General features: G+C 38.0%; 2 protein-coding genes across 2 annotated transcripts in view; one reads left to right on the top strand and one right to left on the bottom strand.

Moving 5' to 3' along the window:
- LOC139708801 (DNA repair and recombination protein RAD54B-like) overlaps positions 1–27,889 on the bottom strand; it is a 291,148-nt gene that overhangs the window by 79,924 nt on the left and 183,335 nt on the right. The gene's annotated exons all lie outside the window — the stretch shown is intronic.
- On the top strand, positions 3,902–9,289 carry LOC139708780 (alpha-1B adrenergic receptor-like). Its single transcript, XM_071620730.1, has 3 exons — positions 3,902–4,160; positions 7,345–8,193; positions 8,869–9,289. Exons 2-3 carry the CDS (start codon positions 7,382–7,384, stop codon positions 9,215–9,217), a joined length of 1,161 nt encoding a protein of 386 aa, XP_071476831.1. The 5' UTR covers positions 3,902–4,160; positions 7,345–7,381; the 3' UTR covers positions 9,218–9,289.

The following is a 27,889-nucleotide window of genomic DNA, read 5'->3' as shown; positions in this document are numbered from 1 at the left end:
ACATTTGCAGATCAGAGCATCAATAGAAGAGGATCAAGTGAAAAGTCTTGCGTGCCATCAAATCCAAAGATCTCTCCATCCAATGTCAGACTCTATACTCACTGTGTAGACATGCATGGTTGAGACAATGAGATATTTTCCTTGTGTTTGAATACGCATGAAGAAGATTTAGCAATCATGATTAAGACACTGCTAATTTTGGGTGTGAATGGGCCTTATGAAACTTACACTATATACTCTGATTATCTGTATCCATGGGCAAGACACTTTATCCACAGTGCTCCACTCCACCGCAAGGTGTATAATTGGATAATGGAAACAAAACTTAATGCCCTATCTAAGGAGCATACCTGCCAGGAATAGCTGGTGTTATTCCACTGACTGGGGTAATTGAAACATGTTTGAAGTGATTCGAGCATCACACTGGAAAACTAAGAGGTAATAGCAGCAGCATTATTACACAGAATCTCTTGGTATTCCCTCTTGTCTTTCTCTCCGACATTCTTCTTAGCTGAATGTCTGTTTATTCAAAGAAGACAGTCACCTTTATAGCTAAAGGCAACATGGGTCTGAATCTTCATCTGCTGTGTAGACTAGCCATTCTAGCATGTATACTGGTAGTTTCCAAAATCTCTCCCCTTGTTTCCATGTTAGTTTGTAGCTCTAAGTTCTTCCACATCTCGGGTAGAGAAGAACATATTTCGACTGTAAAGAAGGCCAACATAAACTCTGTTGTCAGCTTCAAACAGGTCTGGCTGGAGTCTTTCCTTTCTTTTTTCAGAGCTCATTGTTTGCTCCTGGCTTTTTTACGGTAGTAAAAGGAATCGTTAGTATAGGATAAGACCCCTGACAGGGCAGATGCCAAAAAGCTGCTAAAATTTAGTACAGTAGAAACATGGTACATAAAAAACGAAATGCTTCATATATTCATTTTCTTCTGTCCTGCAGAACATTTATTTTCTTCTTCAGTTGATTGTGTTCATCTGCTGACAGGAGATAGCTGTTATGATGAACAAAATGTCACAGTCTTTAAAAAGAGTGTATAGTTTTGGTTGAGACCTAACTTCAGGTTTCTAACTCTTTTTTTTTTTTTTTTTTTGGTGATCTAACAAAAAACCTCTCATGAAATATGAAAGAGCATGTAATTCCAAGAGGGATTCAATGCTTATTTGATGAAAATCGGTTCTAAAATGGCTGAGATATCCCAAACAGAGCATTTGTAATCAAAGGTGGGACCCACCTTTTATTAGGATCTGTTTTACTTTGTTTTTGGATGTCTCTACCATTCCAAAACCGATTTTCATCTAATAATCTTTGAATTCCTCTTAAAATTGTATGCTCTGTACTATTTCATAAGTGGTTTCTCGGTATCTCACAAAAAGTCAAAAGCCCAATCCTCATCTCCACCAATACTATACAATCCCTTTAACCCCCTGAGGATGAGTCCAGAGTATACTCGGGCAGTTGTCTATGGGAAATGCATGCTGTAGCAAAATCAGTCTGTCCTCAACGGGTTAAGACCTTCTGCATGGCCAAAATCTCCACTCTTATCCCTTTACAGAATCAACTCCTAGATGGCTATAGACACGTTGACTAAAATTGTGTGAATCAACTAAAATAAAGCTATGGGCAACCATTATATTGTGGCAAGAGTAACAGCAAAATTCTGTGAAGCTGAGTTGAAGCCATGTGTCTTTCGTGAACAACCAAGTAGATACTCTCTGGTGTGGAAATGAGTACCAAATATTCAGACATGCTCATTAATGAGGTAGAAAACAATACGAAAAAAAGCCCCTCTTATATAATCCCTGATAACAGAATAGCCTACTTTCACAAAGCTAGCCTTTCGTCGTGTCTATTTTTGTCTTTATCTTTTAAGCGCTGAAAATACCTTCAGCACATAAAGACCCTCCAAAAGTTATGTGCCATATCCAAAAAACAAAAAAACAAACAAACATGAAATAATAGTATTCCTGATATGTGAAAATGCTTTTCTCAGCTTTATCAACAGTAGTAAGTATGATATACTATCATGGGTTATGTCATCTGTTTATGGATACAACAGTTATTTTTAAGTCCAATGGTAAATATCCTCTGTCTGGTATAGAGCAGATCAATGCCCTGATACACTGTAGTTTGGTTATCTTTCCATTGAAAAATATATATATAAATACACAGAGTAAGGAAAGGCATGATACATGTTCAATGCTTAGAACTTGAGAATTTGACGTGTAAGAACCAACCACAGCCACTCCATTACTGCATTTTATGCAGTTCTTATCATTTCATCTAAATAGCCCACATTTAATATTCATTTGGTAGTCAGGAATAAATCCATAATTCAATTTGCACAATTTGGAGAAAGTTTTACTCGCATGCACCGTTTCTGCTACATTTTCACAAGCTATCACTGTGAAAGTGGAAATTTTTAGTGGTGTTGAAATTTTTGCGCATTTCGCGCAACCAGAAACTGGCACAAAAATAAAAGCCCGCAAATATTTTTGCTTGCCATATGTTTCTGTGCGTGACGTCTTGAGTCTGTGGAATTGTAAAAACACGCGAAACTCTTATGACCTAGCCAAGTGCGAAAAATTAGTCGTGCGAAAATATCAACTTTTACAGTATGTGTGAACATGCCTCACAAAACCAACAAAAAGTCATGAACCCTTACTTTGTGTGAGGACTCAGAATGGATGACATACAAGCTAAACCTAGTCAGTTTTCAGTTTTTATATCTTCTGAAAGAGCAATTCTTCTATGTAATTCTTAAATTTGCCAAAATTGTACTATCAGTTTTTACAAAACACTTTGTAGAATGGTGTTATTAGACATACACTTAGAGACCCCCTTTCATTTCATACCAAATCTTTACACATGTTCACTTTCAATTCTGATGACTTTTGAAAGGAGAGTGCTACTGTATTCAAAGCTAGTATCAGTCATGAATAGAGTGTGTTTAATGGGTGTAATCTGATAATCCCTTCATTATGGTTATCACAGGGTTTGACATCCTGTTTTTGTCCTATTCATTGCACAGCACGCAATTTTATGAGATTGCACACTTGAATAAACCCTAAACTTAAAAGCCTCATTTCTCAGTTAAGACTCTTCTAGGGTGTGTTCTTTATTTCCATTATTTTGATAGGTTAGGAAGGTCTGGTTTTTTTTTAGCTACATTGTATACATCATTTTTTTTTATGCTTAGAGTCTGCTTTTTCGGAATATACCTTCATTAAAAATCCAGGTTGGTGACTTTTTGTTGGTTTTGTAATGCAGGGTCACATATGGCTACAAAATAAAAGGGATCCACTGGAAAATACTTTGGGAATCCAGTCAGCTTTACCTTTCCTTTCCCTGAACGAATGAAATGAAAGAGACTCTTGGGGAAATAGAATATCATGTATTGTGCATATTCTAAATGCTCTTAAAATGCACACTGAAATAATGAATGGCTGTGTTCATGGGAGATTCAAGCCAATTCAAGGAAATAAGCCGTACCACCTGGCCCTGTACCCTGCCAGCAGATCTGACAAACAAGACTTTGAATGTCAGCTTCTGCTAGGTGTGGGTTGTGAGGCAAAAGGCAACCGGAGCTTCGGTTGTTTCTTGTTGCTGGTTGGTTCTTTGATTGTCGGTTGTTATCGTTTTCCTCTCCTCTGCAAATCACTGTTCACTGGTATTCTTGCAAAGAGGAAGTTGGGTATAGGTTTCGAGTAAAACTCACTTTCACACGGAAGCTAAATCCCCCAATCACAGCTGTGGCGACAGATGTACTGAAGAAGGCGGAATAGGAATCACGGTGCCTCTCTGTCTTGTTGTGGTCCTAAATTTAAAGAGCACAACTGCGGCGGTATTGCGGATCATTGAGCTTTATGTTTCATGTGTGATTTATTGCTTCACCTCTTCCTCACTAAACACCTTTCAATTTGTTACTGTGAAGTGGGCTGCAAGACGTTGAAACTCTTTTTCTTGGGTCCGCTCCTCTGATTGAGATGGTCTTGCCTGCATCTGTCCATCATCATTCTTTAGAGTGACTTTGACTTCTGGACAGTGTCTGCTAATGGCTGATTTTTTTTCTGGATATCATGAAGCAATGTCTCGGGGAAACCAATGGGTTACGTCACTGATATCAGCTTTGAATCGACTATTTCAGTATTAAAGTAAGTATACCGGTACTTTCGACGTTGCAGATTGTGACAAAACACTCACTCACACACCATTGGGTAATCAACTTCATGTGTTTGTCCTTTTGTCTGTTTGTTCTGGCATGACACTCAGAAAACCTATGAGGCGTTATATATAAGAAAGGGAATTCAAATTTCTTTCACATGTAATAGTACTTATGTAAAGGTAAATCTCATCACTATGTCATTCTGCAGTTTCAGGAAACAAATAACCAGGCATACAAGTTTAAATGGCTTCACAAATTATTTTTTAACCTGTCCAAAGTGAGGTTCTAGAGTGTAACATTTCTGGAACTGTAAACCACTTTCAAAGCAGGATTGTGTGAGTATGTACACATATGTATTTGACATTAACAAATATATCAGAAAATGATATCTGTAAGACTGCGACACATAGACCCTACAATAGCTAATGTACTAAAATCCTTATCATATGCACTTGATGTCACCTTTTTTTCTTCTTTTTTCTTTTTGGTCACTAGACACACAAAATGGCATAGGTTTCTTTGTCATCAGATATATATGAGGAAAGTAATGGGATTGTGAAGTTAATCTTTTACTTCATATAACAGTGGTAACAGTCTAAACCAAATAAGCAGATGACAGAAGCTAATGATGTGCCCACCTCAGAATTCTGTTCTTAAACTTTATACAAATCTCTTTCAAATCTTGGGGACCATGAAATGAATTTAAAGAAGTTTATTCCTTCCAATTGTAAATATAAGAAATTCTTCAGTCATTACGTATAAAACATCAACAATATATGATTTATGATATGATACACTGTATGTAATGATAGGAATCAATTATATAGTTCAAAATAAAATCAAAGAAACCTGAATTTGACACTAAATTTCTAAGAAACAAAATATCACAGAAAACCTTTTTTTTTTGTCATTGTATGACGTTCTGGAATGCACATGTTGATGTACATCAACATTATTGTCTGTTGGTAAAATAAATGGAAGCATTTCTCAACTTCATTTCTTGCTCAAACTTTCTTTTTCTATTGGCAAAATATTTCAATTTCTTCACAAATGACAAATGTTGAACATCATTTGTTAAAATAGAGCTTTTCCATGTTTGCCTTAACTTCAGTAAGTTAAACAAAGAAGAACAACTCAAGATTCATTAATACGTTACAAACAATGAGAATAGTTTTGGGATCTCAAATTCCAGAACAGTATTATTGGTCACAATTATATGAAAATTTGACAAGGTGATGATACATGTAGGTCATCCTCTAACAATCTGTACTATGATATGTATGCAGAAATTTCATAACTTTTTTTCAGTAATGTAGCAACTCACAAAGTATTCCATGTTTACTCATTACAACTTCAAAGTAATTTGATGAAAATTATGCAATTTCTCTTCTTCTTTGACTTTCCAATATTCATTTAATTTCTTTTTAGGTACAAAGTGTACCTTTAAAGTCAGAGCCTGTTTGTGAGGAAATGGTGGTTCCTGTTTCACGGGAACAGACTGAGTCCACCGTAAACCAGGATCTGGCGCCCGATAAATGACAGGAAATGATAAAGGGTTTCTGGTTTGATTGCCCTCTCTGTTTTATACCCTTGTCATTGATTCTGCTCTAGCCTGGGTCAGTAGAAGATGATTTGACTCTCCCTTGTCAGAGCTAGCCTGACGCATTCGGATGTTGCTCTGTCGTGGGTTATGCATGAGCAAGACATGTTGTCGGAGAAATTGATTGGTTGACATTCTGTGGTGTTCAGTTGGGAGTCTTCACAGTTCAGATTTTGGTGGTGATGTCCAGTGGCTAACACAGGCCACACGTGCTGATGGGCATGGACGTTTCAGCTGTCTTCCAGTAATGTCTCTGTTTTAATGCTTGGATCACTCGGGAATCTCCTGGACACAGAAACATTTCATCCTCGAACATCATCTTTAGTGAGACTTTGATATTTAAGCATTGCATTATTGCTGGGTAAGAGTTCAGCTTGTTCTGCCCTTGGCAGAGTGTAATTATTGATGTCATCCAAACCTTTCAACTCATCTGCATGCTGGAAGTGTTGAGCAGAGTTCTAGTGGTCTACAATCACTTTTCTTCCAAAAAACACCAAGATTCTTTTTCTTCATTTTTCATTTGTTGTTATTGTTGTTGTTGTTGTTGTTGTTGTTGTTGTTGTTGTTGTTGTTGTTGTTGTTGTTGTTTTATTATTTGATTTTTGCTTCTGGTCTTCTGACGGGAATCCTAACTAGCAGTGATTTGACTGTCTGCTACATATACAAGTATCACATTGTACTTCCCAATTGTTGCTTTACTGGTCAAGGCAAACATTTATTCTGTGTTGCTGTACTCTTGTAACAGTGTACACATAGCAGATTAGGCTGTAGTGTGTTTGGAAACACTTGAACTACTTATCAGTCTATAGAAATAGTTGCTTTCAGTAACAAAATGCTGGAGGGGGTGGGGTGTAGGTGGTGATGGGTCTTATGAAAGAAGCAGAATCATTAGGATACAGCATTTAATGTTGTATGTGGAAGACAGGTCACTATAATAAGTTATTCATTCTATTTTTTATCTCAATTTACCTTACAAAAGTAAGACCTTTTTATTGAGAGGTCACGTGTGATGCCACAAATAGTCAAAATGGATTTTAGACGTTCACAGTTCATGCTAAAGCATACCAGAATTGTGTAGTTATATACATATGTGTGTGTGTGTGTGTGTGTGTGTGTTCTTTGGACAAGATTTCATGGACTAGCTAGTGGAGAATGACACTTCATATAATATGCCTGTAACAGTCGAGTTGCATAAAATTGCATGATGTCTGTGCTTTATGACCCTTTGAATCCCAAAGAACGTAGATCCATTTTCTTCCTTTACTAATTGCTTGAGAAAATGATGGGTGAAAACGCAGCTTATATTAAAATCTCCATCAAAGAATATACCACAATGACATCTCGAGAAGATTGCAGTTTCTTCTGTGTTATGATGTGCAATATCAACTCCTAAACTGTAATCAAATGAATATGGAACTCATATTAAGTTATCATGCCTGCATTCTCTGATTTCAGAGCAGTGTTTAATGCACAAATTCCACGTTTTCTTTTCATACATAATGACTAATACAGACTGATTCTGAACTCAATCATGATTCTTTCTTTTTGTCTCTTCTTTACAACTCTTACTCAGATACTAGAGGCTGTGACAGAATTCACAAGAAGGAACCATGGAGACAGGTGCACCGGTGACATATGACAACATCCTTTCGACGGAGCCTGCAGGCAATGACTCTGATAGAGTGATCTCTGTGTATGAGGAGTATGGTTACTATCATGTTATAATTGTATCAACACTATTTTCCATCATCGCTTTCGTTGGCATCACAGGCAATATCCTGGTCTTTTTCGCCGTGTCCCTGTCCCGCAAACTCCACAACGTCACAAACGCTTTCATCGTCAACCTTACCGTCTGCGACTTCCTCACTTGTTGCGTGTTGCCGTTTCATGCGGTTGCAGTTATCGCGGAAGATGGCTGGCCACTGGCAGACTGGTTTTGCAGCTTCATCGCTGCTTTGGCTATCATCACAAACACCTGTGGAATCCTCAACCTCGCAGCCATTGCACTCAATCGCTACATCCTGATAACAAAGCCCAGGAAGAAGTACATGAAAATGTATAAGCAAAAGAAAGTAGCGATTATGATTGCAAGCACATGGGTGTTCCCTTTCATATTTCTCCTCACACCACAGTTTTTCCTGGGCGGCCTCGGATACCGGGAGAAGTTCAGGGTCTGTATTTGGAACTCGGAACACGCTTACGCCCTGATCTTCCAGGGCATCGCCGCCATCGCTTTCTTCGTTTCTACGGTGATCATCATCTTCTCCTACATCTCCATATACGTCTTTGTGAGGAGGCACATGCGGATGATGGAGGGCAAGCAAGAGAATGAGATGCATGGTTCCACGGATGCTGCTGAAGAGGAGAGTGCAGTCACTGTGAATGGTGTTAATGGGAGGGACAACACCCTGAAACAGAGAAAGTCCAAGAAGAATGGCATCAGCAGGAAGCAAATAGAAATCACCAAGAACCTCTGTCTGGTCGTGGTGACCTTCTTCATCTGTGTTCTCCCATACACCATCCACCTCCCGACTGGTATCTATGACATGCGTGGGACGTACTTCGCCTTGCTCTTTATGTCCCATGCCTGCATCAACCCCATCTTGTACTGGTTTTGCAGCTTCATCGCTGCTTTGGCTATCATCACAAACACCTGTGGAATCCTCAACCTCGCAGCCATTGCACTCAATCGCTACATCCTGATAACAAAGCCCAGGAAGAAGTACATGAAAATGTATAAGCAAAAGAAAGTAGCGATTATGATTGCAAGCACATGGGTGTTCCCTTTCATATTTCTCCTCACACCACAGTTTTTCCTGGGCGGCCTCGGATACCGGGAGAAGTTCAGGGTCTGTATTTGGAACTCGGAACACGCTTACGCCCTGATCTTCCAGGGCATCGCCGCCATCGCTTTCTTCGTTTCTACGGTGATCATCATCTTCTCCTACATCTCCATATACGTCTTTGTGAGGAGGCACATGCGGATGATGGAGGGCAAGCAAGAGAATGAGATGCATGGTTCCACGGATGCTGCTGAAGAGGAGAGTGCAGTCACTGTGAATGGTGTTAATGGGAGGGACAACACCCTGAAACAGAGAAAGTCCAAGAAGAATGGCATCAGCAGGAAGCAAATAGAAATCACCAAGAACCTCTGTCTGGTCGTGGTGACCTTCTTCATCTGTGTTCTCCCATACACCATCCACCTCCCGACTGGTATCTATGACATGCGTGGGACGTACTTCGCCTTGCTCTTTATGTCCCATGCCTGCATCAACCCCATCTTGTACGCATCCAAGCATCCACATTTCAAGATCATCTTCAAGTGCATCTTCAAGTGCCAGTATAGCGAGATTCCGATGCAGACAGCATGGCTCAAGAACGTTCTGTCAACAGGACCTTCCAGCTACTCAACAGCTGTCAGCAGCACAGATGGTCGTTTCGCCTGAAGTATGTTTAGGGAATTCGTACCAAAAACGACTGAATATGTTATGTCAAACTTTAAAATACCACCTGGATTCAGTTTTGGGCTGTTGGTGTGCATTTGAAGACATGAACTCCTTGCTTCCATTATTGAGGATGGACTATTCTCTCCACGCATTACTTCTATGGTCAACTGACTATGGAAGATTGCTAGAAAGTAACTACTTGTTTTACAGTGCACGACACTATATTTGGATAGTGCAAACTTTATTCTATGGGGCCATTGGATTGCCCATGGTGCGTATTAAGATATCACAGGAGAAAAGGATGTTCTGAATTCATCCTCTATGAAATGTGTGCAAACAAACTGTATACATCCCCTAAGCATCATGATTGATGAGGATGATGATGAATCTGATGAGGTTGGTTGAGGACGATGATCTACAAACTCATTCACTAGCAATAAGCCACCTGTGGTGGAGTTATCATCCAGCATAAAATGGTATTTATGCATCTTATCTCGTCGTCATTTTTCATGATTTCTTACTAGAGGTGGAAAGATGGCTGAGGTCACTCTCTCTCTCAACCTCACAAGTAGGCTCTGCATCTCATGAGGGGTGTATCTGGAAGCCATTGTGTAAATTCTAATCACAACATGGTTTTGGTAATGACAACCACATGGTAATGATGACTGCATGTGTACATTTGAAATTGCACCAACTTGCAAACATTGAAGAGACTCACTGTAATTTTGCTGCAGTCACTACATGCTTCTAATGGCCAACCATCTGACGCTTGGATATTGAAAATCTACAAAACGAATACAGTACTAGTCTGTTATCATTAAATCATAATAAGGCATCTGCAGAGGATTGAAAATACTGTAAAAGTGGAAATTTTCGCGGTGTTGAAATTTTCACGCATTTCGTGCAACCAGAGACTAGCGCGAAAATAAAAGCACGCAAATATTTTTGCTTGCCACATGTTCCTGTGTATGATGTCTTGATTCCGTGGATTTAAAAACATGCGAAACTCTTCTTACCTGGCCAAGCGCGGAAAATTAGTCATGCGAATATATCCACTTTTACAGTAGCGATTAAAACTGCTCTGTACAGTCTCATTGAAGCCTTTTCATCTGAACCTTACTGCACACTTACAACTAGGTGCCTTCTTCTCCATAACTAATGGGGGCAAAAATGGTACCACCTTTTTTGTTGTTTTCAAAAAAAAATCATACTGTTCTTAAGAAAAAAAAAAGCAACTAAAAACTAATGTACATTTACCAGTTGGTAGATATCATTTTTGTTGTTGTTGTTGTTGTTGTTGTTGTTCTTCTTCTTCTTCTTCTTCTTCTTCTTCTTCTCTTCTTCTTCTTCTTCTTCTTCTTCTTCTTCTTCTTCTTCTTCTTCTTCTCTTGCTGTCCAGTTTGGAATCTCAAAACAAAGGTCGGGCTGTGTAAAATCTGAAAGCAACATTTTTCTTCCCCTTCTTATTCGGAGTATATTATTTTCTTGTTGGTTACAAGTTAAAGCAAAGAGCCACATGTAGCTATCTGGGAATATCTAAATAAGGAAAAAAGCTTGTGAAATGTGGCTTGCCATTACCTGTACTTGTGTAGATATCATGATATTTGTGTATTTGTGCAAGTTTTTGTTTGTATATACTTGATTTAAGTGCAATCCACAAATCTTAATGAAGAATTTAATGACTAGTATGATTGTCATATTTCATGTCATGATGGATCAAGTTACAAAGGCAAATGTATATGATTGTTTGTATATTTGTGTTGAAACTGAAACATATGCTACAGCAAGTCACCCTTTACACAAAAGGTTTACATGCAAAAGACAAAAAAACTAACATCAAAATGGGAAGTAGTGTACTATATTACATGGGTAATCTATTCAATATGTGTTTACTTCAGACTTCAAAAATGCAAAGTGTGAAATGAGCGGGTGAATTGGTCAAATAGATAGCCCTGTCCTGGACTTATTGGATCCACATTATTTCTCATCATGCTAAATGGCAGTGGAATTGGCTTTCACATGACTAATAGGAGTGCCCATTCTTCTACCCTTTCAAAGGTTTGTAATTTTCCTTTGGATTGACAGCATGTGATATTTATTTGTCCCTTTTCAAAAGGGCAAGACATTTCTTTTTGATGAATGATATTTGGAAAGCAATCAATGGAACATTGCAATAAAGTTATTATTTTCTCTAGCAAAGGATCCTAAATGCATATTTTTCTTATTGATATGAAGATCCAGAAACAGTCAAGTATTAATGATGAGAAAGTATCTAGCAGACTACTGTAAACCCAGAAATTTTTGGTATGCATGGAACATTCACGGATTTCGTGAGGAGCCAAGATTCGTGAAAGTAAAATGCTTGCAAAAGTTTTAGTCTACAATGCACTGAATGCCAGTGGCAATAAGCAAAAGTTTCATGCCATGAAAACGGTGGTCGTGTCCAATTTGCAAAGTGTCATGCCGTGAATGTTCAACTAGTTTTACATTATTCTCACAGGGCATTCCCCGAGTAAAAGTTTTGTTAATGTCAAAATAGCATCAGAAAGTATTTAAGTCATTGTTTTTGGTGCATTTGATGAAAACTTTTAAGCCACATTTGCAAGCATGCACTCCTACATCAGTTTGTAGCAAGATTGGGCTGTTACACAGTCTGTAGTCCAGTGGGATAATTTGAAGCAGAAAAGGGACAGAATGTCATGAGTTATCCATTAATATAATATGCTGAAAACAGGTCAACACAATATTTCAGTACAAAGCTTCATGTTGCCATTATGACTGTAGTTTGCTTTTCGGTTTCATATTCAGCAAAATTTTACGGATGTATCTTATGCTCTAATGGCAATAGAGAATACTGCAGTCAAAATTTTCCCTCAAACTCGGGATTGTAGACAGTAGTGTAATGACAGTGAGTGGAACATACAGAGACACTGTACATTGCAATTTATCAAATCATTACTTGTGACAAAGAAATGTACGAAATCTTACTATAATTACAAGTGGCCATGCACATAGGCAGGAATGGTGGTCATAATTTGTATATTTTGTTATACTTGCATCTTATGCTGTGGAGAAAAAAAAATAACATTAAAATTATTGCAGTTTCATCACTTTGGTGTGACTACGGGTCACAGTTGGTGGTTATCTGGTAAAACCTCAGACTGGCCAATTCTGTGAAATCATGTGTGTGTGGGTGTGTTGTGTAGGCTTGTTTGTGGGTGGCATGTAACATAACATTACTTACAGGAGCACATTGTTAAGCCACTGTGGTAAAGGTATGATCTGAAGTTTACATTAATTTTGCAACCTCAAAATATAAAGTATCTTTTCTGTGGGTGCCTGTGTGGTGAAGGTGTTTAGTATGAGTAAATAACATGTGAGGTAGTATTAATCACATTATCATAACGTTTTAAACATTTTGTACATAACCTTTTGGCTCATGCCATGATAATGCTTTTGATACCTACAGTAAAGTGCCATAGAATCTTGAGAAGCCCTCAAAACAATAAGCTTTCCTCTTTATGTACATTGTATGTGAATAGACAAATTATTTTTTACATACATGTATGGTTCATATGTTTGATATCTAGGAGGTAATACTACAATAAGTGATTTACACCGTGTCACTAAAAATAAGCTCAATACTGCAAAGAGTGACCCTTTGAGAGCAAAGACAAGGTTTGATACACATAATGTTCTGTATTGTGGAATACAGTCCAAGCTTGAATAATGCTCAGAACGAAGACTGAAGTGACCCTGGTTGTAATGGGTCTTTTGCTATAAAAAAAAAAATTACCATTTTTGAAAACATGCATTGATTATGACCCTCTTTACAGAGTTAAATCATCAAGCACAATGCACGTCGGTCAAACATAATTGCATTTGCTTTTCATTCCAAATTATGAATCAAATGAAATTTCACCACATATCAAAAATCTCTTTACTATGGCACTGTTTCTCATTCACAGAATCGTTGATGTGTTCAAACAAAACGGATGGGAGTGATACACCCACGATAATACCACGATTGAAGTTTCAATAGTAGGAGTCATGGCGTCAGAGTTTGACGTGCCATCAAAGGCCACCGATTGCAGTCGAAAGGGTAGGCATATCCTGCATCTCCACGCTGCTTTCAAGATCATTTGATACCGATATGATGGTAGGTGGGAAACAGAAAGAGAAGGGGCAGAGAAAAACAATATGGAAACAGATACTGAGGGAAAGAGAAAGAGAAGAAAAAGAGAAAAGGACACAATGATATCATGTTCATAACTGGCGATCTGCCAAGCCAGTGAAGAGATATAACAAAAATACTTTTTGGACTGCTGATAAAACTGGAGCTTATTTTGCGGCTTAGGCTAACATATCATGAAGGCACTTGTCTGCCTTATTGACATTCAAGCACATAGCTTTTTCGCACATAGCTACACCCTTCACAAGCAAAGAAGGAGGAACACAGATCATGATAAAGATCTGTCCATTCCATTCCTCAGCAACTGACAATGCTAAATTGTTCATAAGTTGCCAGTGACATGCATAAGTGAAGGGTTATGAGCTAAACTATGGCTAACTTTTTGGTAAAGTTGGGTTCAATCTAAAACTACATCTAGGACAGTAAAAGACATCCCTTAATAGCAAGTCATTGACATCCTGTTCATGTCACAGAGAAGGATCTTTACTTGTAAGGCAGCCACTGACGCAAAACAGAAATGATTTGATAACACCAGGAATACCCGCACCTGTCCCTCATCACTTGTCTTGCTGTCTCTGTCCCATTCGTGCGTCACTAATGACCCTGAAATAAGTCAAGTATTTCCCCTCAAACTTTTGACCCTGATGTTTGAAGCAGCAATGCTATAGTTCATTGTTCTTTGCCACAGTTCTTTTTCCTAATAAAGGGTAACAAAAATTCAAGCAATACTTTTATAAAAATCCTCTCAAACATCAGCAGCAAAACATACCCTTATCATAGAATTCAAACTGAATCTTTGACCCTTGACCTTCGATAAAGCTTGCCCAGAGTCATTCAAATATGTTGTCAGAGCGTATGCAGGTATCACACTTTGCTGTTATTGAAAATACAATATACCAGAGCAATTGTGGAGAAAGTTTGCATGCTGATTTTCATCAGACAGATTTGTCCTATCCTGACCTGCCCTTGACTTATTCTTGACGAAATTTCAGACTTTGGGGCTACCTCTTGACCTCTGATCTGTGACCTTCGACCTTCTCCTCCATCTGAATCTTTTCAGTTTGTTGGCGTAAGATCACACAAATTACATAACAGGACTCACTTGGCAACATCAGCCAAAAGAAGACATGATAGGCAGAAAACAATCTAACCAACATGAAACAATAACAAACAAACATTTAACAAACAAAAAGCACATTAAATGCCATTTTCACCTTGTTCTTTACAGAAACACACATCTTCCCTAACAAAGTAAAATAAGACAAAACCCCCACTCCCCTAAAAAAAAAAACCCAAAAAACAAAACAAAACAAATTAAAGAGCCTATCATGACTGTGAAAAGAGGGACTTCAAATAAGCACTTAAAGAACTTCTTAAGAAAATCACTTTAATACCAGTGAAATCACACTGTATTTCCTTCAGGTTGACTGCACTTCTTGTGCTATTGTATATCTTGCTTGAAATGTGTATACAAAAAAAAACCCCAACCAAACAATCAAAGATATCATTTTACAGCAATTTCACAAGAAACAATTGAGTGACATGAAATGGGATATGATTCTAAGTGAACTATCTGAGAGTATAATTAGATTGCAAATGGAATGAGATATGGTGAGAGAAGGATGAACTGCGTACTAACACTCATGAATGTATTAAAGGGATCGTACAGTTCTGGTTGAGACCTAATTTCAGGTTTCTAACATTTTAAGGTGAGATAATGAGAAATGTCATATAAAATATGAAAGAGCATGCAAGTCTATGAGGAATTCAATGTTTATTTGATAAAAATTGGTTTTGAAATAGCTGAGATATCCAAAAAGAGCGATTCTAATCAAGTGTGGGACCCACACTTTGTAACGATCGCTTTGTTTTACTTTGTTTTTTAATGTTTCAGTTATTCCAAACCCGATTTTCATCAAATAAACGTTGAATTCCTATTAAAATGGTATCCTTTGTACTATATTATAAGTGTTTTCTTGGTATCTTGCAAAAATTTAAAAGCCCAATTCTCATCTCAACCAATACTGTACTATCCCTTTAAGTGTTCAATCCTATGAAGTACATTGTATCACAGGAGAGGAATTCAGTACCAGCACAAATCCATTTAGAAAAGGTTTAATGGTCAAATATATGTACTATGATATGAAGTAAGAGTGAAGGAAATACGGTATTACATAATCCATGACAAATGAGTCCCCTTTGGTAGGTACTGTGCTAAATCCCCTGGTAACCCCTCCCATCTCACCCTAAGGAAAAACAACAAAAAAGCAACACTTGCACCTATTTTGCCCTCCCCCCCCCTTCCAAAAAAAAAAAAGTGGATGACAACAACAACAACAACAAACAACAAACTGTACAGAAGTTTTGACTATTAAAATGCCCCCCCCCCCTGCCCTTTACATACACTGTACAAGGAGTAATCACTAATACAGTAAAAAGAAAACATTTCTAATATATCCCTGTGACTGCATAACATACAAATACAGAGAGAGGACACATGAAATACTGAAGATCATGTTGAGCAGGGCAGGGCACATGTAGAGCATTCCATTTCAGAGACTTGAAATGCTATTGAGAGAGGTTTAAGTCCCCCACCAAATTCAAAACCATGAAGTGACAGTGGTCTCTGCTACAGTCACAATTTTCTGAATTATTGACAGGCTGACATTTGCTGACCATTCTTGCTGCCACGATGATTGCTAATCATCGTTTCATTGCAAACATGATAAAGAACTTTGTATGGAACAAGTGGTCATTATACTGTTTACCTGCCTTCACATGTCTTGCAACTCCACATGGACAAATACCATCATAGCATACTCTGATTTGCCAACTCACCTGCAGAATGGGAGGAAAGGAAATGATAATAATGATAATGATAATAATACATCAACTTCTAAAGCACAGAACTTTTGAACATGCAATTTCATATTCTTATACTCTGGAAGAGCTCCTCATAAAGTATGCTTAAAGGGATAGTACAGTTTTGGTTGAGATGAAAATTAGGCTTTTAAATTTTTGCAAGATACCAAGAAAACACTTATGATATAGTACAGAGCCTACCGTTTTAAGAGGAATTCAAAGTTTATTTGATGAAAATCGGGTTTGGAATAACTGAAACATCCAAAAACAAAGTAAAACAAAGCGATCGTTACAAAGTGTGGGTCCCACACTTTACTAGAATCGTTCTTTTTTGGATATCTTGGCCATTTCAAAAACAATTTTTATCAAATAAACATTGAATTCCTCATAAAATTGCATGCTCTTTCATATTTCATATGAGATTTTTCATTATCTCACCTAAAAATGTTAGAAACCCGAAATTAGGTCTCAACCAGAACTGTACGATCCCTTTAACAATGAACAGCTAAATAAAGAGATGCATTTTAAGTCTTGATATGAATCCTTTATTCCTGATTTCTAATGGCAAGTTATTTGACAGTTTGGGGGCTGAACAAGCAACTGTTCAGTCTCTTAACCCATTGAGGGCGAGTCCCAAGTATACTCGGGCAAGTGTCTACGGGAAAATGCGTGTTGTAGCAAAATCAGTCCGTCCTCAACAAGTTAAATGTTATTTTTGTTTTACGTGTAAGGATTTGTAAAGGGAGAGTATGTGTATCTTCAGAAAAGAACAAGTTATGTTTATGTTTGCAAACTCTGAGTAGAAATTGTTTTACAATATAACTAAAGGCATGACAACTAAGTACATTAGATAAAATCAGCAAGACCTTAAATGATAGAAAGAGTGGTACCAGAATATCAAACTTTAATCCACCGGTTGCAAAATAAATACCAATGGGATAGAATGCAGAGAATTGTCACTGTATGCATGAAACATTTGATTTATTCAAAGATGAGTAGTTAATAATCATAAGAAGACGCATAAGTAAATCAATTTTTGACATTCAGAATATGACTTTTGAATGAGAAATTTCATGCTGACTTGCTTTCCTCTGAAATCTAAGCCAGGCACTATGGTCACTAAAAGTGACTAGTGATGATTTGGTGGCATCATATAAAATTGCAAAGCTGTGTGTAAATTTCCTTTCCTAATATTTCCATCTGTATGTATTTTCATCGTAATACCTCCTTCATATACACTTATAGCTTTTATATCTTTTCTTGGAATAAATATCCTGTATTGTGTTTGTTTGCTACAATTCTCCAACTAATGTCATTTTCATTCACATTTTCAATGTAATATTCACTTCCAAGAAAGGACTCTTTTCACATATACTACCTGCTACAAGAAGTATTGACTGGAAATGAAATGCCAGTACAAACAATGTCAATTGTCCTTGGAATATGAGATCAATAGTGCATCACTGCCTCAATGCCTCTTGTATAATCTTCCATGAATGTTGAAAATCACTATACTCTATTAAGTTTTATTGCTGCAAGGTTTAGAGGCCATTATTGAATGGGTAGCGAGAATCCTATGATCTCATTGGTCGAGAGCTTTGTGTTGATTTTGTACTGGCCGCACACTGAGTCACAGTGGTAAACATGTTATCGCGCACTTGTAGCAAGAGTACGTGCACTGTAACGAAGGTTGGCGCACTAAGCAAGCGTTCACGCACTCAGTACGAGACGCCTATTGGCTAAAAATCATGCATCCAGTTTAAAATGCATGATTTTTGGGCTCTTGTCTATGGCAAGCCAAAAGGAAATGCATCCAGTAAATTTGTCATCGGGTAACATGATAGAAAAAAAGATTTTTGGCAAGAAAATTCCCTATTCTATAACACAGATGACACACATGTCTTTTCGTGCGTCAGTCAGAATATAGTGTGCATGCCGTAATTATGGAATTTAGCCTAAACCCACTCGGCTTCAAGCATTCCATAGTTACCTTATGCACACAATTCCAACTGACGCACTCAGACCTGTGCATCATTTGTACACTGTAAATTAAAGACAGACAACACACAGGCATCAAGGAGTTTAGTGATTGGTAAGAATTGGTTTTTCTGTGAAAAACTGCAATACTGTTTTTTAATGTAATATACGGTATAACTGAATGCACGCGCGCGCGAGCACACACACACACATAAATACACACATAGAGGTACAGTCGTCATCATTTTATCTGGACATGAATGAATGTGAGTACTGTTTTAATGGAACAATGTCACTCAGTATTTCCAGGGCACATGCATATTTTTACCACTAACAATAAGACATTGTTCTAACTTAACACTCTTAACAGATATTTCACCACATGTTCGCGCAAAATAGAAACTCTGCATGAAATTAATCAAACAATAAGAAGGGGACTCAATGAACATAGAACGTAGTTTTACAATGGGAATTCAATAAATGTAGATCATTTACAATGGGTATGAAAAGAAAAAAAAAATAGGCCACAGTTATGATAATTTTGGGCAAAGGAATACAGTCAAACCTGCCTTAGCGGCCACCTCTCTATAGCGGCCACCTGTCTATAGCGGCCACTGAAAAATCCCCCCGAGAGAAAAGCCATGTTAAAGACCCTGTATATAGCGGCCACCTGTCTAACGCGGCCAGCGGCCACAAATTTTGTTTCCCGCGGTAGATTTTAACCTGTCTATAGCGGCCAAAAACCCGATGGAGCCGTAGCCGAGCTGATAATTCAGGGTGTTTTTCTGCTTTTTAGCTGTGCCAGTCATTTCTGGGCAACATTCAGTGATCGCCACCGTTGCATTCATCACTTATTCAGTCACAATAATGCACTAATTCATGACTGTGCACATGCTACATCTAGTGTACTGTGCAACAATTTCATAACCACCGGCATTGTGCTATGCATGATACACACGTGTGCATACGTACACACATAAATGTATATGTATACAACGATGATACATGTACATGTAGGCAATGCACACAAAGTTGGATTACCTGTCTATAGCGGCCACCTGTCTATAACGGCCACTTTTTCCGTATCCCTTGGGTGGCCGCTATAGACAGGTTTGACTGTATATTCAAGAGTAGGTTAGGATGTATTGCTGAACAGCATATCACATGGTCCACTTAGTCTGCCTTCAAGGCAATAGCCTGTACTCCAAAGTAAGTTTAGGCCTATATGGACAGTGGTTATCTAATGAAACAACTGATGGGATGACGATGCATTTACATTTTAATGTGTTATACACATTGACGCAAGCAACTGACATCATGAAACAAGCATTATGTCTGAAGACAGTCACTTTCCCTGAAAAGTTGACAAAATATGCCATTTTCTGTATCAATTTTGCATGTAAATATGTTTTCTCTAAAACTGATATATCTAAAATCCAAAATGATTGATAACAGGTACATACATAGTCTTAGCTTGCTACAAGTACAAGTTGAGGTGTTATACCATAATTGCATGAGTAGTAAGTACATCCTTGATGTGCCTATGTTATATATAAAAAACAACAACAATATTTTACCAATATATCTAAGTATGTTCGTATAGATATCTAAAGAAAGATAGATACATTCTCACAAGGGAAAATGTGTGTGTGCTTTAGTGTGTATGTGTGTTCTACTCTACAATTTATAAGTACATTATTTTGACTACAAATTCAGGAAGGAGGTGAAAGTACTGTCAATCTTTAAATTGTTATGTTTTTTTTTTATTTCTCACTTATTTGTTACGCGTTTTTGTTGGGAAAATATCTTTGCTCAAAGAGCAATATTGACTCTGCAGCTGTCAAGATCTTTCATTTTCTGCCAGACGGTATAATCAATTGGTCTGAAGAAAAAGAACACCCAGGAGGTGCGGAATATCCCAAAAGGCCAATGAACTTCACTCTCATCCATCCCTGCCCCATTGTCGCATACTTCGGTAATCCAAGACCAACAAGCTGGGCTGCAGTGTGATGCAGGACATCACTTGCAGAAAGATGTGGGAGTCAGCCTGAACTCAACATCATGGGGCTTAGAGAGCAGTCTGGGTCATGGGATGAGCAGAGATTGGTAAATGCCTCGTCAGGTGAAGAGTATTATATGTCTGGTATTGGAATGCTAAGAGATGATGATGCACCACACTTGGTGCCAAGAAGAAGATGGAGGGCATTGCCATGGACAAATTTCTGGTATTGATCTCCATGTTGAAAAACCCTGAGGGCACTTCAAAGACAAACTCGAGAGGGTTCTCTGTAATATCAAAATAACATCTTGTGTGGCTGATGAAACACCATGTACTACTAACATTCAGACATACTGTATTAATGACATGATAAACTGGAGATTTTACCTTAATCTTTCAACAGCTGGAAAACATCCTAGCATATTTATAACAGACAGACAGACACAGACACACATACACACACACACACACAAACAAACATGCACACACACAAACAAACAAACAAACAAACACGCACAATACTTATTCAGATGCAGATATTGATACAGATGTAGACGTAGATATTCATGATAGAGCAAATATCTCGCCTCTTTATTACTGCATCTGAACATACAAGTATCTGTCAACAACATGCTCCTCCTTATACATCCATCTTCAATATTCCTCTTTATTTGTGTAACACTGCACATTTTTTTAAACAATGTTTACCACTACGCCTTTGTTGATGGATAGAGTACTAGCTTTATGTGTGAAAGAAGCTGTCTTGTTTCTTTCAGTCAGTATTTTGCCTTCTACATTATTTATTCTATTTCTTTTTTCAATCAAGGGACTGATATAATGAATGCCCTTGTAGCTTTCTCATGCAGCAGAGAAAAAATTGCATCTGAATTCATTACTCCTAAAACACTTCATTTTTGCTTCGATGTTTATATGGACTTATTCTGAGTCTGGCGAGACTGAGACCAACAGAATGAAATGCAGCAATCTATTCCCTATGGTAACTTGCACTTCTGCTAATAAAGGCCACTTCCATGCCAGTTATCCATTACCAGGGTGCATCCTTCCCCATATAGAGAGCAAAAGGGGCACTACTGACTACCAATGACTTTTCAGCTGTCTCGAAAATACTTGAAAATATTGCGACCAGCAGCAATCTGAAAACTGGATGACTGCTTGGCGTTGAGCAAACACTTGAGGTAGGCAGATGGTGGATTGGTTTTTATGGGTAGGAATTGATACCTTCCTAAGTGCAATGAAGTGTTATGGCAAGAGTCTTTGTGGCACGCACACACTCTTAAGCCCTTTTTACACTTGTGTTTCTCAACCCCAGACTTTCTCTGACCCAGGACTATCGTTAGTCCCGTACCAATTTTTTCAGCTTTTTACACTCGCCAATTAGTCCCGTACTAAGCTCTTGTCCGGGGCTAAGGAGAAAACTGACCTTTTTACACTCGTATTTCTTAGTTCGGTACTTTCCAAACACATGAATATTCATGATTACGCTGTGCACTATACACGTACACGCACACACCGGCAGCACTTGATTACCTCGTTTCTGATTGGTCAGTGGGTGTCAGACTTCGTCTCCTTCGCTAAGCCCAGGATTATTTTTTCGTTCTGTTTACACTCGCTTGCTTGGCACAGCAATTGCGGGGTTAGCACCGCAATTGCGGTGCTAACCCTGCAATTTTGCAGGGCCAGATAGTACCGGACTATCGGTGGGGCTAGCCCACTTTGGCAAAAACGAGTGTAAACAGAAAGTGGGCTAAGGATAGTCCCGTACCAACGGTGGGGCTAAGGCTCCCCCTTAGCCCCACCGTTGGTACGGAACTAAGCAAAAATTTACAAGTGTAAAAAGCCCTTTCCATACACACGCACATGTACACAGACTGACTTCTGGTTGAACAGTGCACGAATTTCAAACTATCCAATCTTCAGTTGATGAAGATTCATACATGATGAATACTGACAGTAGAATATGCACATATTCTGCTTCTCTCTTCAAATAATTTCCCAGTTGACCTATTAACTAACGGTACCGGCGGTACACTGTAACAGATTGAAACAGGTGGCCAAATTCCTATAAATTTGCATACAGATATACACATACTCTTGCTTGGAATTGCTCAATGATACCAACTGTATTTTCCTTCTTGCAATTCTTATGCCTTTTCCACGATTGTGTTGAAGCAACAGGAAGTAAACACAATTTCCTTGAATGCATTTTTTTTTCTTCCCAAATCTGATTTCCTAACCTATGTAATCTCAGATATGTCATGTGGAATTTCATGAAATACATCCTGTAAACACTTGATTTGACTGACTAGTCCGAAAACAAGATACCTAGTTTTCACACCTACCAAGATTGCTTAATTTGAAACATGATTGTAATGAAACATCACTAAAATCATGTTTCAAATTAAGCAATCTTGCCATGTGTGAATGCAAACTGGAATAGCAGAGGGTGATTTGAAATGTAATTTCAATTGTGTTTCCGATTGTGTTTTCATATGACGGGCCAAAGGTGTTTTCCAATCACATTTTGAAAGAATTAAACAACGAAATGACCATATACATATAACTGAACTCCAATTGTGTTTTCGGGGGCGGAGATTACGGTGACCTTAAGGCAATCACTCCTGCAGAAAGACAGCTCAAAAGCGATCGATGGGAACTTGGAAAAAAATGCGCACCTTCCCTCCTCACTCTGAAATTCAAAACCACAGAATCCATGAAGCCTTCCTTCGTCGTGTAAATGAGCAATGATTAGAATCATAATTGCAATTGTGTTTGTAATTTATAAGCACTCTAGGTACGTCTAAAAGCTTGGGTGGTCTCATGAAGTTCCCCCTTTTTTTTTTTTTTTTTTTGTTCTTCTGGTCAAATATTCAACTTGTGTCCTACTCTAAACTGGATTTCAAGTCTAGAGTAGGACACTTAGGCAATTCTAAGTATGCAAAACATGAGCATGGGCATTCCCCTGCCTTTGATGATACTTTGAATGCATTTAAACATTTCCAATACATCCATTTTTGCAGATTTCACACTACTTTTGGCCAGCAAGAATCATAATGATAATGAAATATTTTCATGTTTTCTATGCACATTTTGAACAGGTTGAATTGTGCACTTCACCAGCTGATAATAAATAATGTACTACACAATAGTAGTTGTATGTGCATTCAGGTGATATACATGTATGCCTGCAAATGCATCCTTGTGTTTATTTAAGCATGTGTGTGTATGTTACTAGCTTTCTGTGCAGGCTGCACATCCAAACGGATTATTTGTGTGTATACTGTAATCAAATGTGTGTACTTGAGTCATGTGTAATTGTCTACAGTGAGGCTTGATGAGCACACATTGGGAGGCATTTTATATGGTAAAGTTGTACATACATTTTAACATCGATTTTCACGCATGGTATGACAAAATCAAGCTCTGTCTTTCTGTAAATAGGTAGAAAACATACATACATGAAAACCATTGCACAGCACGATTTTAAGAACCTGCGAATACATTTTTGAGCCACTCAGCACAAAAATTTAATCAAGCAAAAATAATGATGATTACACTATAACATGTTCTCTGGCACAGAGTATACTGAAAGTGCAGAGAATCACAATTTGGAGTAAAATTATTTCAAATTGAGGTTTGTCTTCCAGGCTTCAAATCCAGGAAAGTGTACATGCTGTTGTGTATTCTTTCATTGTGAGATATAAGCCACAGTGTTCATGGTCAGAGGGAAGGAGCCAAGTTTACTGATAACTTCCTGGCAGTATCATGTGGCCTCTGTACTGTACCAAATGTCTCCCAGAGTCTGCTCTACCTGTCTCAGCTACTAGGGAGCAACGCGTAAAGTGGATAGCATCTCATAAAACTCCAATTAAGGAGTTTCCGGCAATGCCTATACAGCCGCTGGCTAAAGCTGGTAATGAGCTTGTGTATGTTCACTCAACCACTCCATGAACTTCCCAGCTGACCCTCTTTAATATCCACCACACCTTCACCTGTCCACATGAACTTCAGCCTTCAATCTCCAGATATTAACTGTGACAAGGATATTAATTTCTCAGAAACACAACAATCATAGCCATTGGCCTAGAGGTATTAACTGTGAAAAAAAAGACATAAATTACACCCATACAAACCAGTCATATATTGCAGCAATGAAGCTGTTGTTTATTGATTTCATTTTTCAATTAATTTAATGATTCTGCTCCTGATCTGCCAATTGGCAATACGCTTCTTTAAACATGATCTATACTTGATAGCAGCTATCCATGAATGAAAGGATGTTATGTCTGAAGGGAAGTTGACAACCTTGGACAAACTCCAAAATTGTATTATCACAGCCTGGTCAAGGAAAATCTTCTCTTCAATAAGCCTTATAGAATCCCGATTTCATTAGAGTGAAGATAGAATTGCACAGACCAATATAAAATACACATAAAATATTGCTCTTGTATCCCTGCATGGTAGAGGTACTAGTAATGTCAACACTCAATAGTTTAGAGCACAGTTTTTAATTAGCTTAATGTAAAAGTGGACATTTTCATTGTGTGGAAATTTTCACGCATTTCGTGGGACCAGAAACTGGTGCAAAAACAAAAGAATGCAGATATTTTTGCCTGTTACATGCACCGAGCTATGTAATGTCTTGTCATCCCTTGTTGCCATAGGAGATGAAATTGATACAAGTTACCAGGTAGTGACAGTACAATTAGTCCAGTGCATAAATATGGATTTCAGAATAAGTATGTCTTCAAATTTTGTGATCCAAAATTTGTGATGATTTCGGAAGAGGAGGTACTATTCCAGAGCCTGCATGCAGTAGAGGAGGAGAAAGAATCCCCCAGGAAAGAATATTTGGTGCACCATAAAGCCTTTTATTGCTAACAGTTGGAAAGTGGTTGAGGCCAAGCTACATAACAGAATGAAATTGAACATATTCATTTATCCGGATTCATGGACTAGTGAATTCATACACAGAAAGCGCTATTTCAAAAAGAAAAGAGTGAAATGATGGATGAATAATTATCCGACCCTACATAACTTGATGAGGTGATGAATACGGGATTGAGTGAACGCATATAAATGTATGCATGAATACTTTTATACCGATTGATGTATAAAATGAAAAGTAACCAAATGGAATAATACATACAGCTCACTGGTAATAAAGTAATTTAAATCACAATAATAAATTTTATTCAAAAGTATAATTTTTCCTTTACATACAAAAAAAAAATAATAAATCTGTTGTTGGTATGGGTTGAAGCATACCTACATGTATCATACAAAGATTCTGCTTTACGAGATATTCACTGGAGTTGTGTGCTCCACACTGGGCTGAAAATATCGGATTTCCACATCCGCATCCATTCATTTGTCTGTTAAAAAAAATCCCACAAAAAACACTGAATTCTCCTTTACAACAGGACCAACATCAGGAGTCAGTTGTGAGTTGTCGTATAGATACCTTGTTCCATTTCTTAATATTTTGTTCAAATGGGCTTGTTTTTTATTTTTGTTATTATTTTGTTCCACATTTTTGCATAATTCATTTATTTTCTTGTTTTGTTTTTCAGCAGGGTAACTCTCTCCCAGTGAACTATACCGAGGGCACTTTGATTTGGCAGAAAGAGGCAAAGTGGGGAGGCTTCAAGTAGTCCGTGCTCGTTGCAGCTCACTTCCTCATTGACCATTTTAGATCAGTATCACGGTGCGCCCGTGTTTCCTTTCTGGTGGTTAGTAACGAGAATGAATTACAGCTTCTTGCTACTGCTACTTCTACTATTAAAAAAGAAACAAACAAACAAACAAAAAATGACTGATGAAATAGAAATGAAAGGTTTAGAATTCATCACCACAATAAAAGTATACATTAACCAACAAACCTTCTTTCTTTCTCTTTTAACTGTACTGCGCCCCAACTGAATACAAAACAACAGCTCTTCCCATACGTATTCAAAATAATGTGTACGTGGTATGTTTGCATTAAAAGTTGCTATGATATCTAATGTACTGTTTGCATGCCCACAAATGTATAAACAAAGGGGCTAAACTGAACAACTAATGTACAGTGCTACAACTTAGAACAGAGAGCATTTAATCATCATTGTAGTTTCACAACTAGAAATGTCGCTATGGCGACTGATGCCTCCGCCATAATGCATGATTCTCCCAATAGGCGTATAGTACAATGTCTTCACAATGTGTGATCCATGAGTTTCACATAACTGGCAAAATGTTGAAATGATAGGTTTGTCAGAAATGTCTTGAACTGGGTTTGCTACAATTTTCTAAGAGTGCAGGTACACATATTTGGGGAATTGAGAGCTTTTACTTGAATTCTGACGGACCTTTTTATACATGTAAGTTTATGCATTGAGTAATTTCCAAGGTATGAAGAAAGAGTGTAATGACGGTACCAAACAGATTTTTTTTTTTTTTTTTTTTTTTGGGGGGGGGGGCATTGAAATCTGGCCTTTGACCCTTAACCTTTGACCTTTGACCTTCTGGCTGGAAATTTCCCGGAGAATCTCCATTAGGTAATGCATGTATTAAGTTTTGAAACTAATAATGCAAGCATTGCATATACTAGTATATGAGGGAAATAGTACAATTTTGAGGAGTTGACCTTGACCTTTGACCCCTGACTATCGACCCATGACCCCCAAATACCCTAGATAATCCCTGCCAGTCAGTACATGCATATGTACCAAGTTTCATGAAGATACATCAAACCATTTGCGAGAAAAGTGATATTGCAACATTTTCACCGAACCTTTGACCATATGACATGAAACTCTCTCTGGAGAATCTTTACGCAATAGTACATGTCCACACAAAGTTTCAAGAAAATACCTTTGGGCATTGCATAGATATGGGGGAAATTGCAACATTTGTAGCATTTGACCTTGACCTTTTGACCTTGACCTCCTGCCAATATCACTAAAATCTACCCAACTAATTGTCCCATCATACATCATCCTTGGACCAAGTTTGGTGAAAGCTGCTTCATCCAGTTTTGAGTTATCACATAAACAGATAAATTGTAGGATTTGACCTTGATCTTTGACCTTTGACCTCTGTCCGATTTTACTGAAAAATGAATCAAGTAATTGTCCCATAAAACATCATCCTCCAACAAAGTTTGGTGAAATTTGCTCTATCCAGTCTTGAGTTATCGCGTAAACGGATACAATTTCATGATTTGACCTTGACCTTTGACCTTCAGCCGATTTCACCCAAAATCTATTCAAATAATTGCCCCATCATACTTCATACTTGGACCAAGTTTGGTAAAATTCCAGTAAATATTACTCAAGTTATCACGTAAACGAAAGCGGACGTACGTACGTCCGTACGTCCGTACGTCCGTACGGACGGATGGACAACCCGAAAACATAATGCCTCCGGCACCACTTCGTGGCGAAGGCATAAAAAAGTCTTCACTTCTGTAACACAACTGCCATCAGGTTGGCAAAATACTAAAAAAAAACCTGTGACATTTGCTATTTAGCACTCACTGCACACGAAACCTGCACCATACAATACTCAGGCATGAGACAGAGAAAAGTTGAAAAAAGAGGGGAGAGTTTGCGAGGGAGCGTAGCGACCGAGCGGGGGGGAGGGT

This window comes from Diadema antillarum, unplaced genomic scaffold (assembly GCF_040938485.1).
Source record: "Diadema antillarum isolate AM-2024a unplaced genomic scaffold, OU_Dant_1.0 seq00001373_RagTag, whole genome shotgun sequence".
NCBI classification, from domain to species: Eukaryota; Metazoa; Echinodermata; class Echinoidea; order Diadematoida; family Diadematidae; genus Diadema; species Diadema antillarum.
Note: the sequence above shows the minus strand (reverse complement) of the source record. Positions and strands in the feature narration are given on the sequence as shown.

Bases quoted from the DNA above. Each gene is read 5' to 3' on its own strand.
- LOC139708780 (XM_071620730.1), top strand. From the start codon at position 7,382: ATGGAGACAGGTGCACCGGTGACATATGACAACATCCTTTCGACGGAG. The intron at 8,194-8,868 runs GTCCAAGAAGAA...CCTGAAACAGAG, and splicing joins AACACCCTGAAACAGAGAAA to AAAGTCCAAGAAGAATGGCA.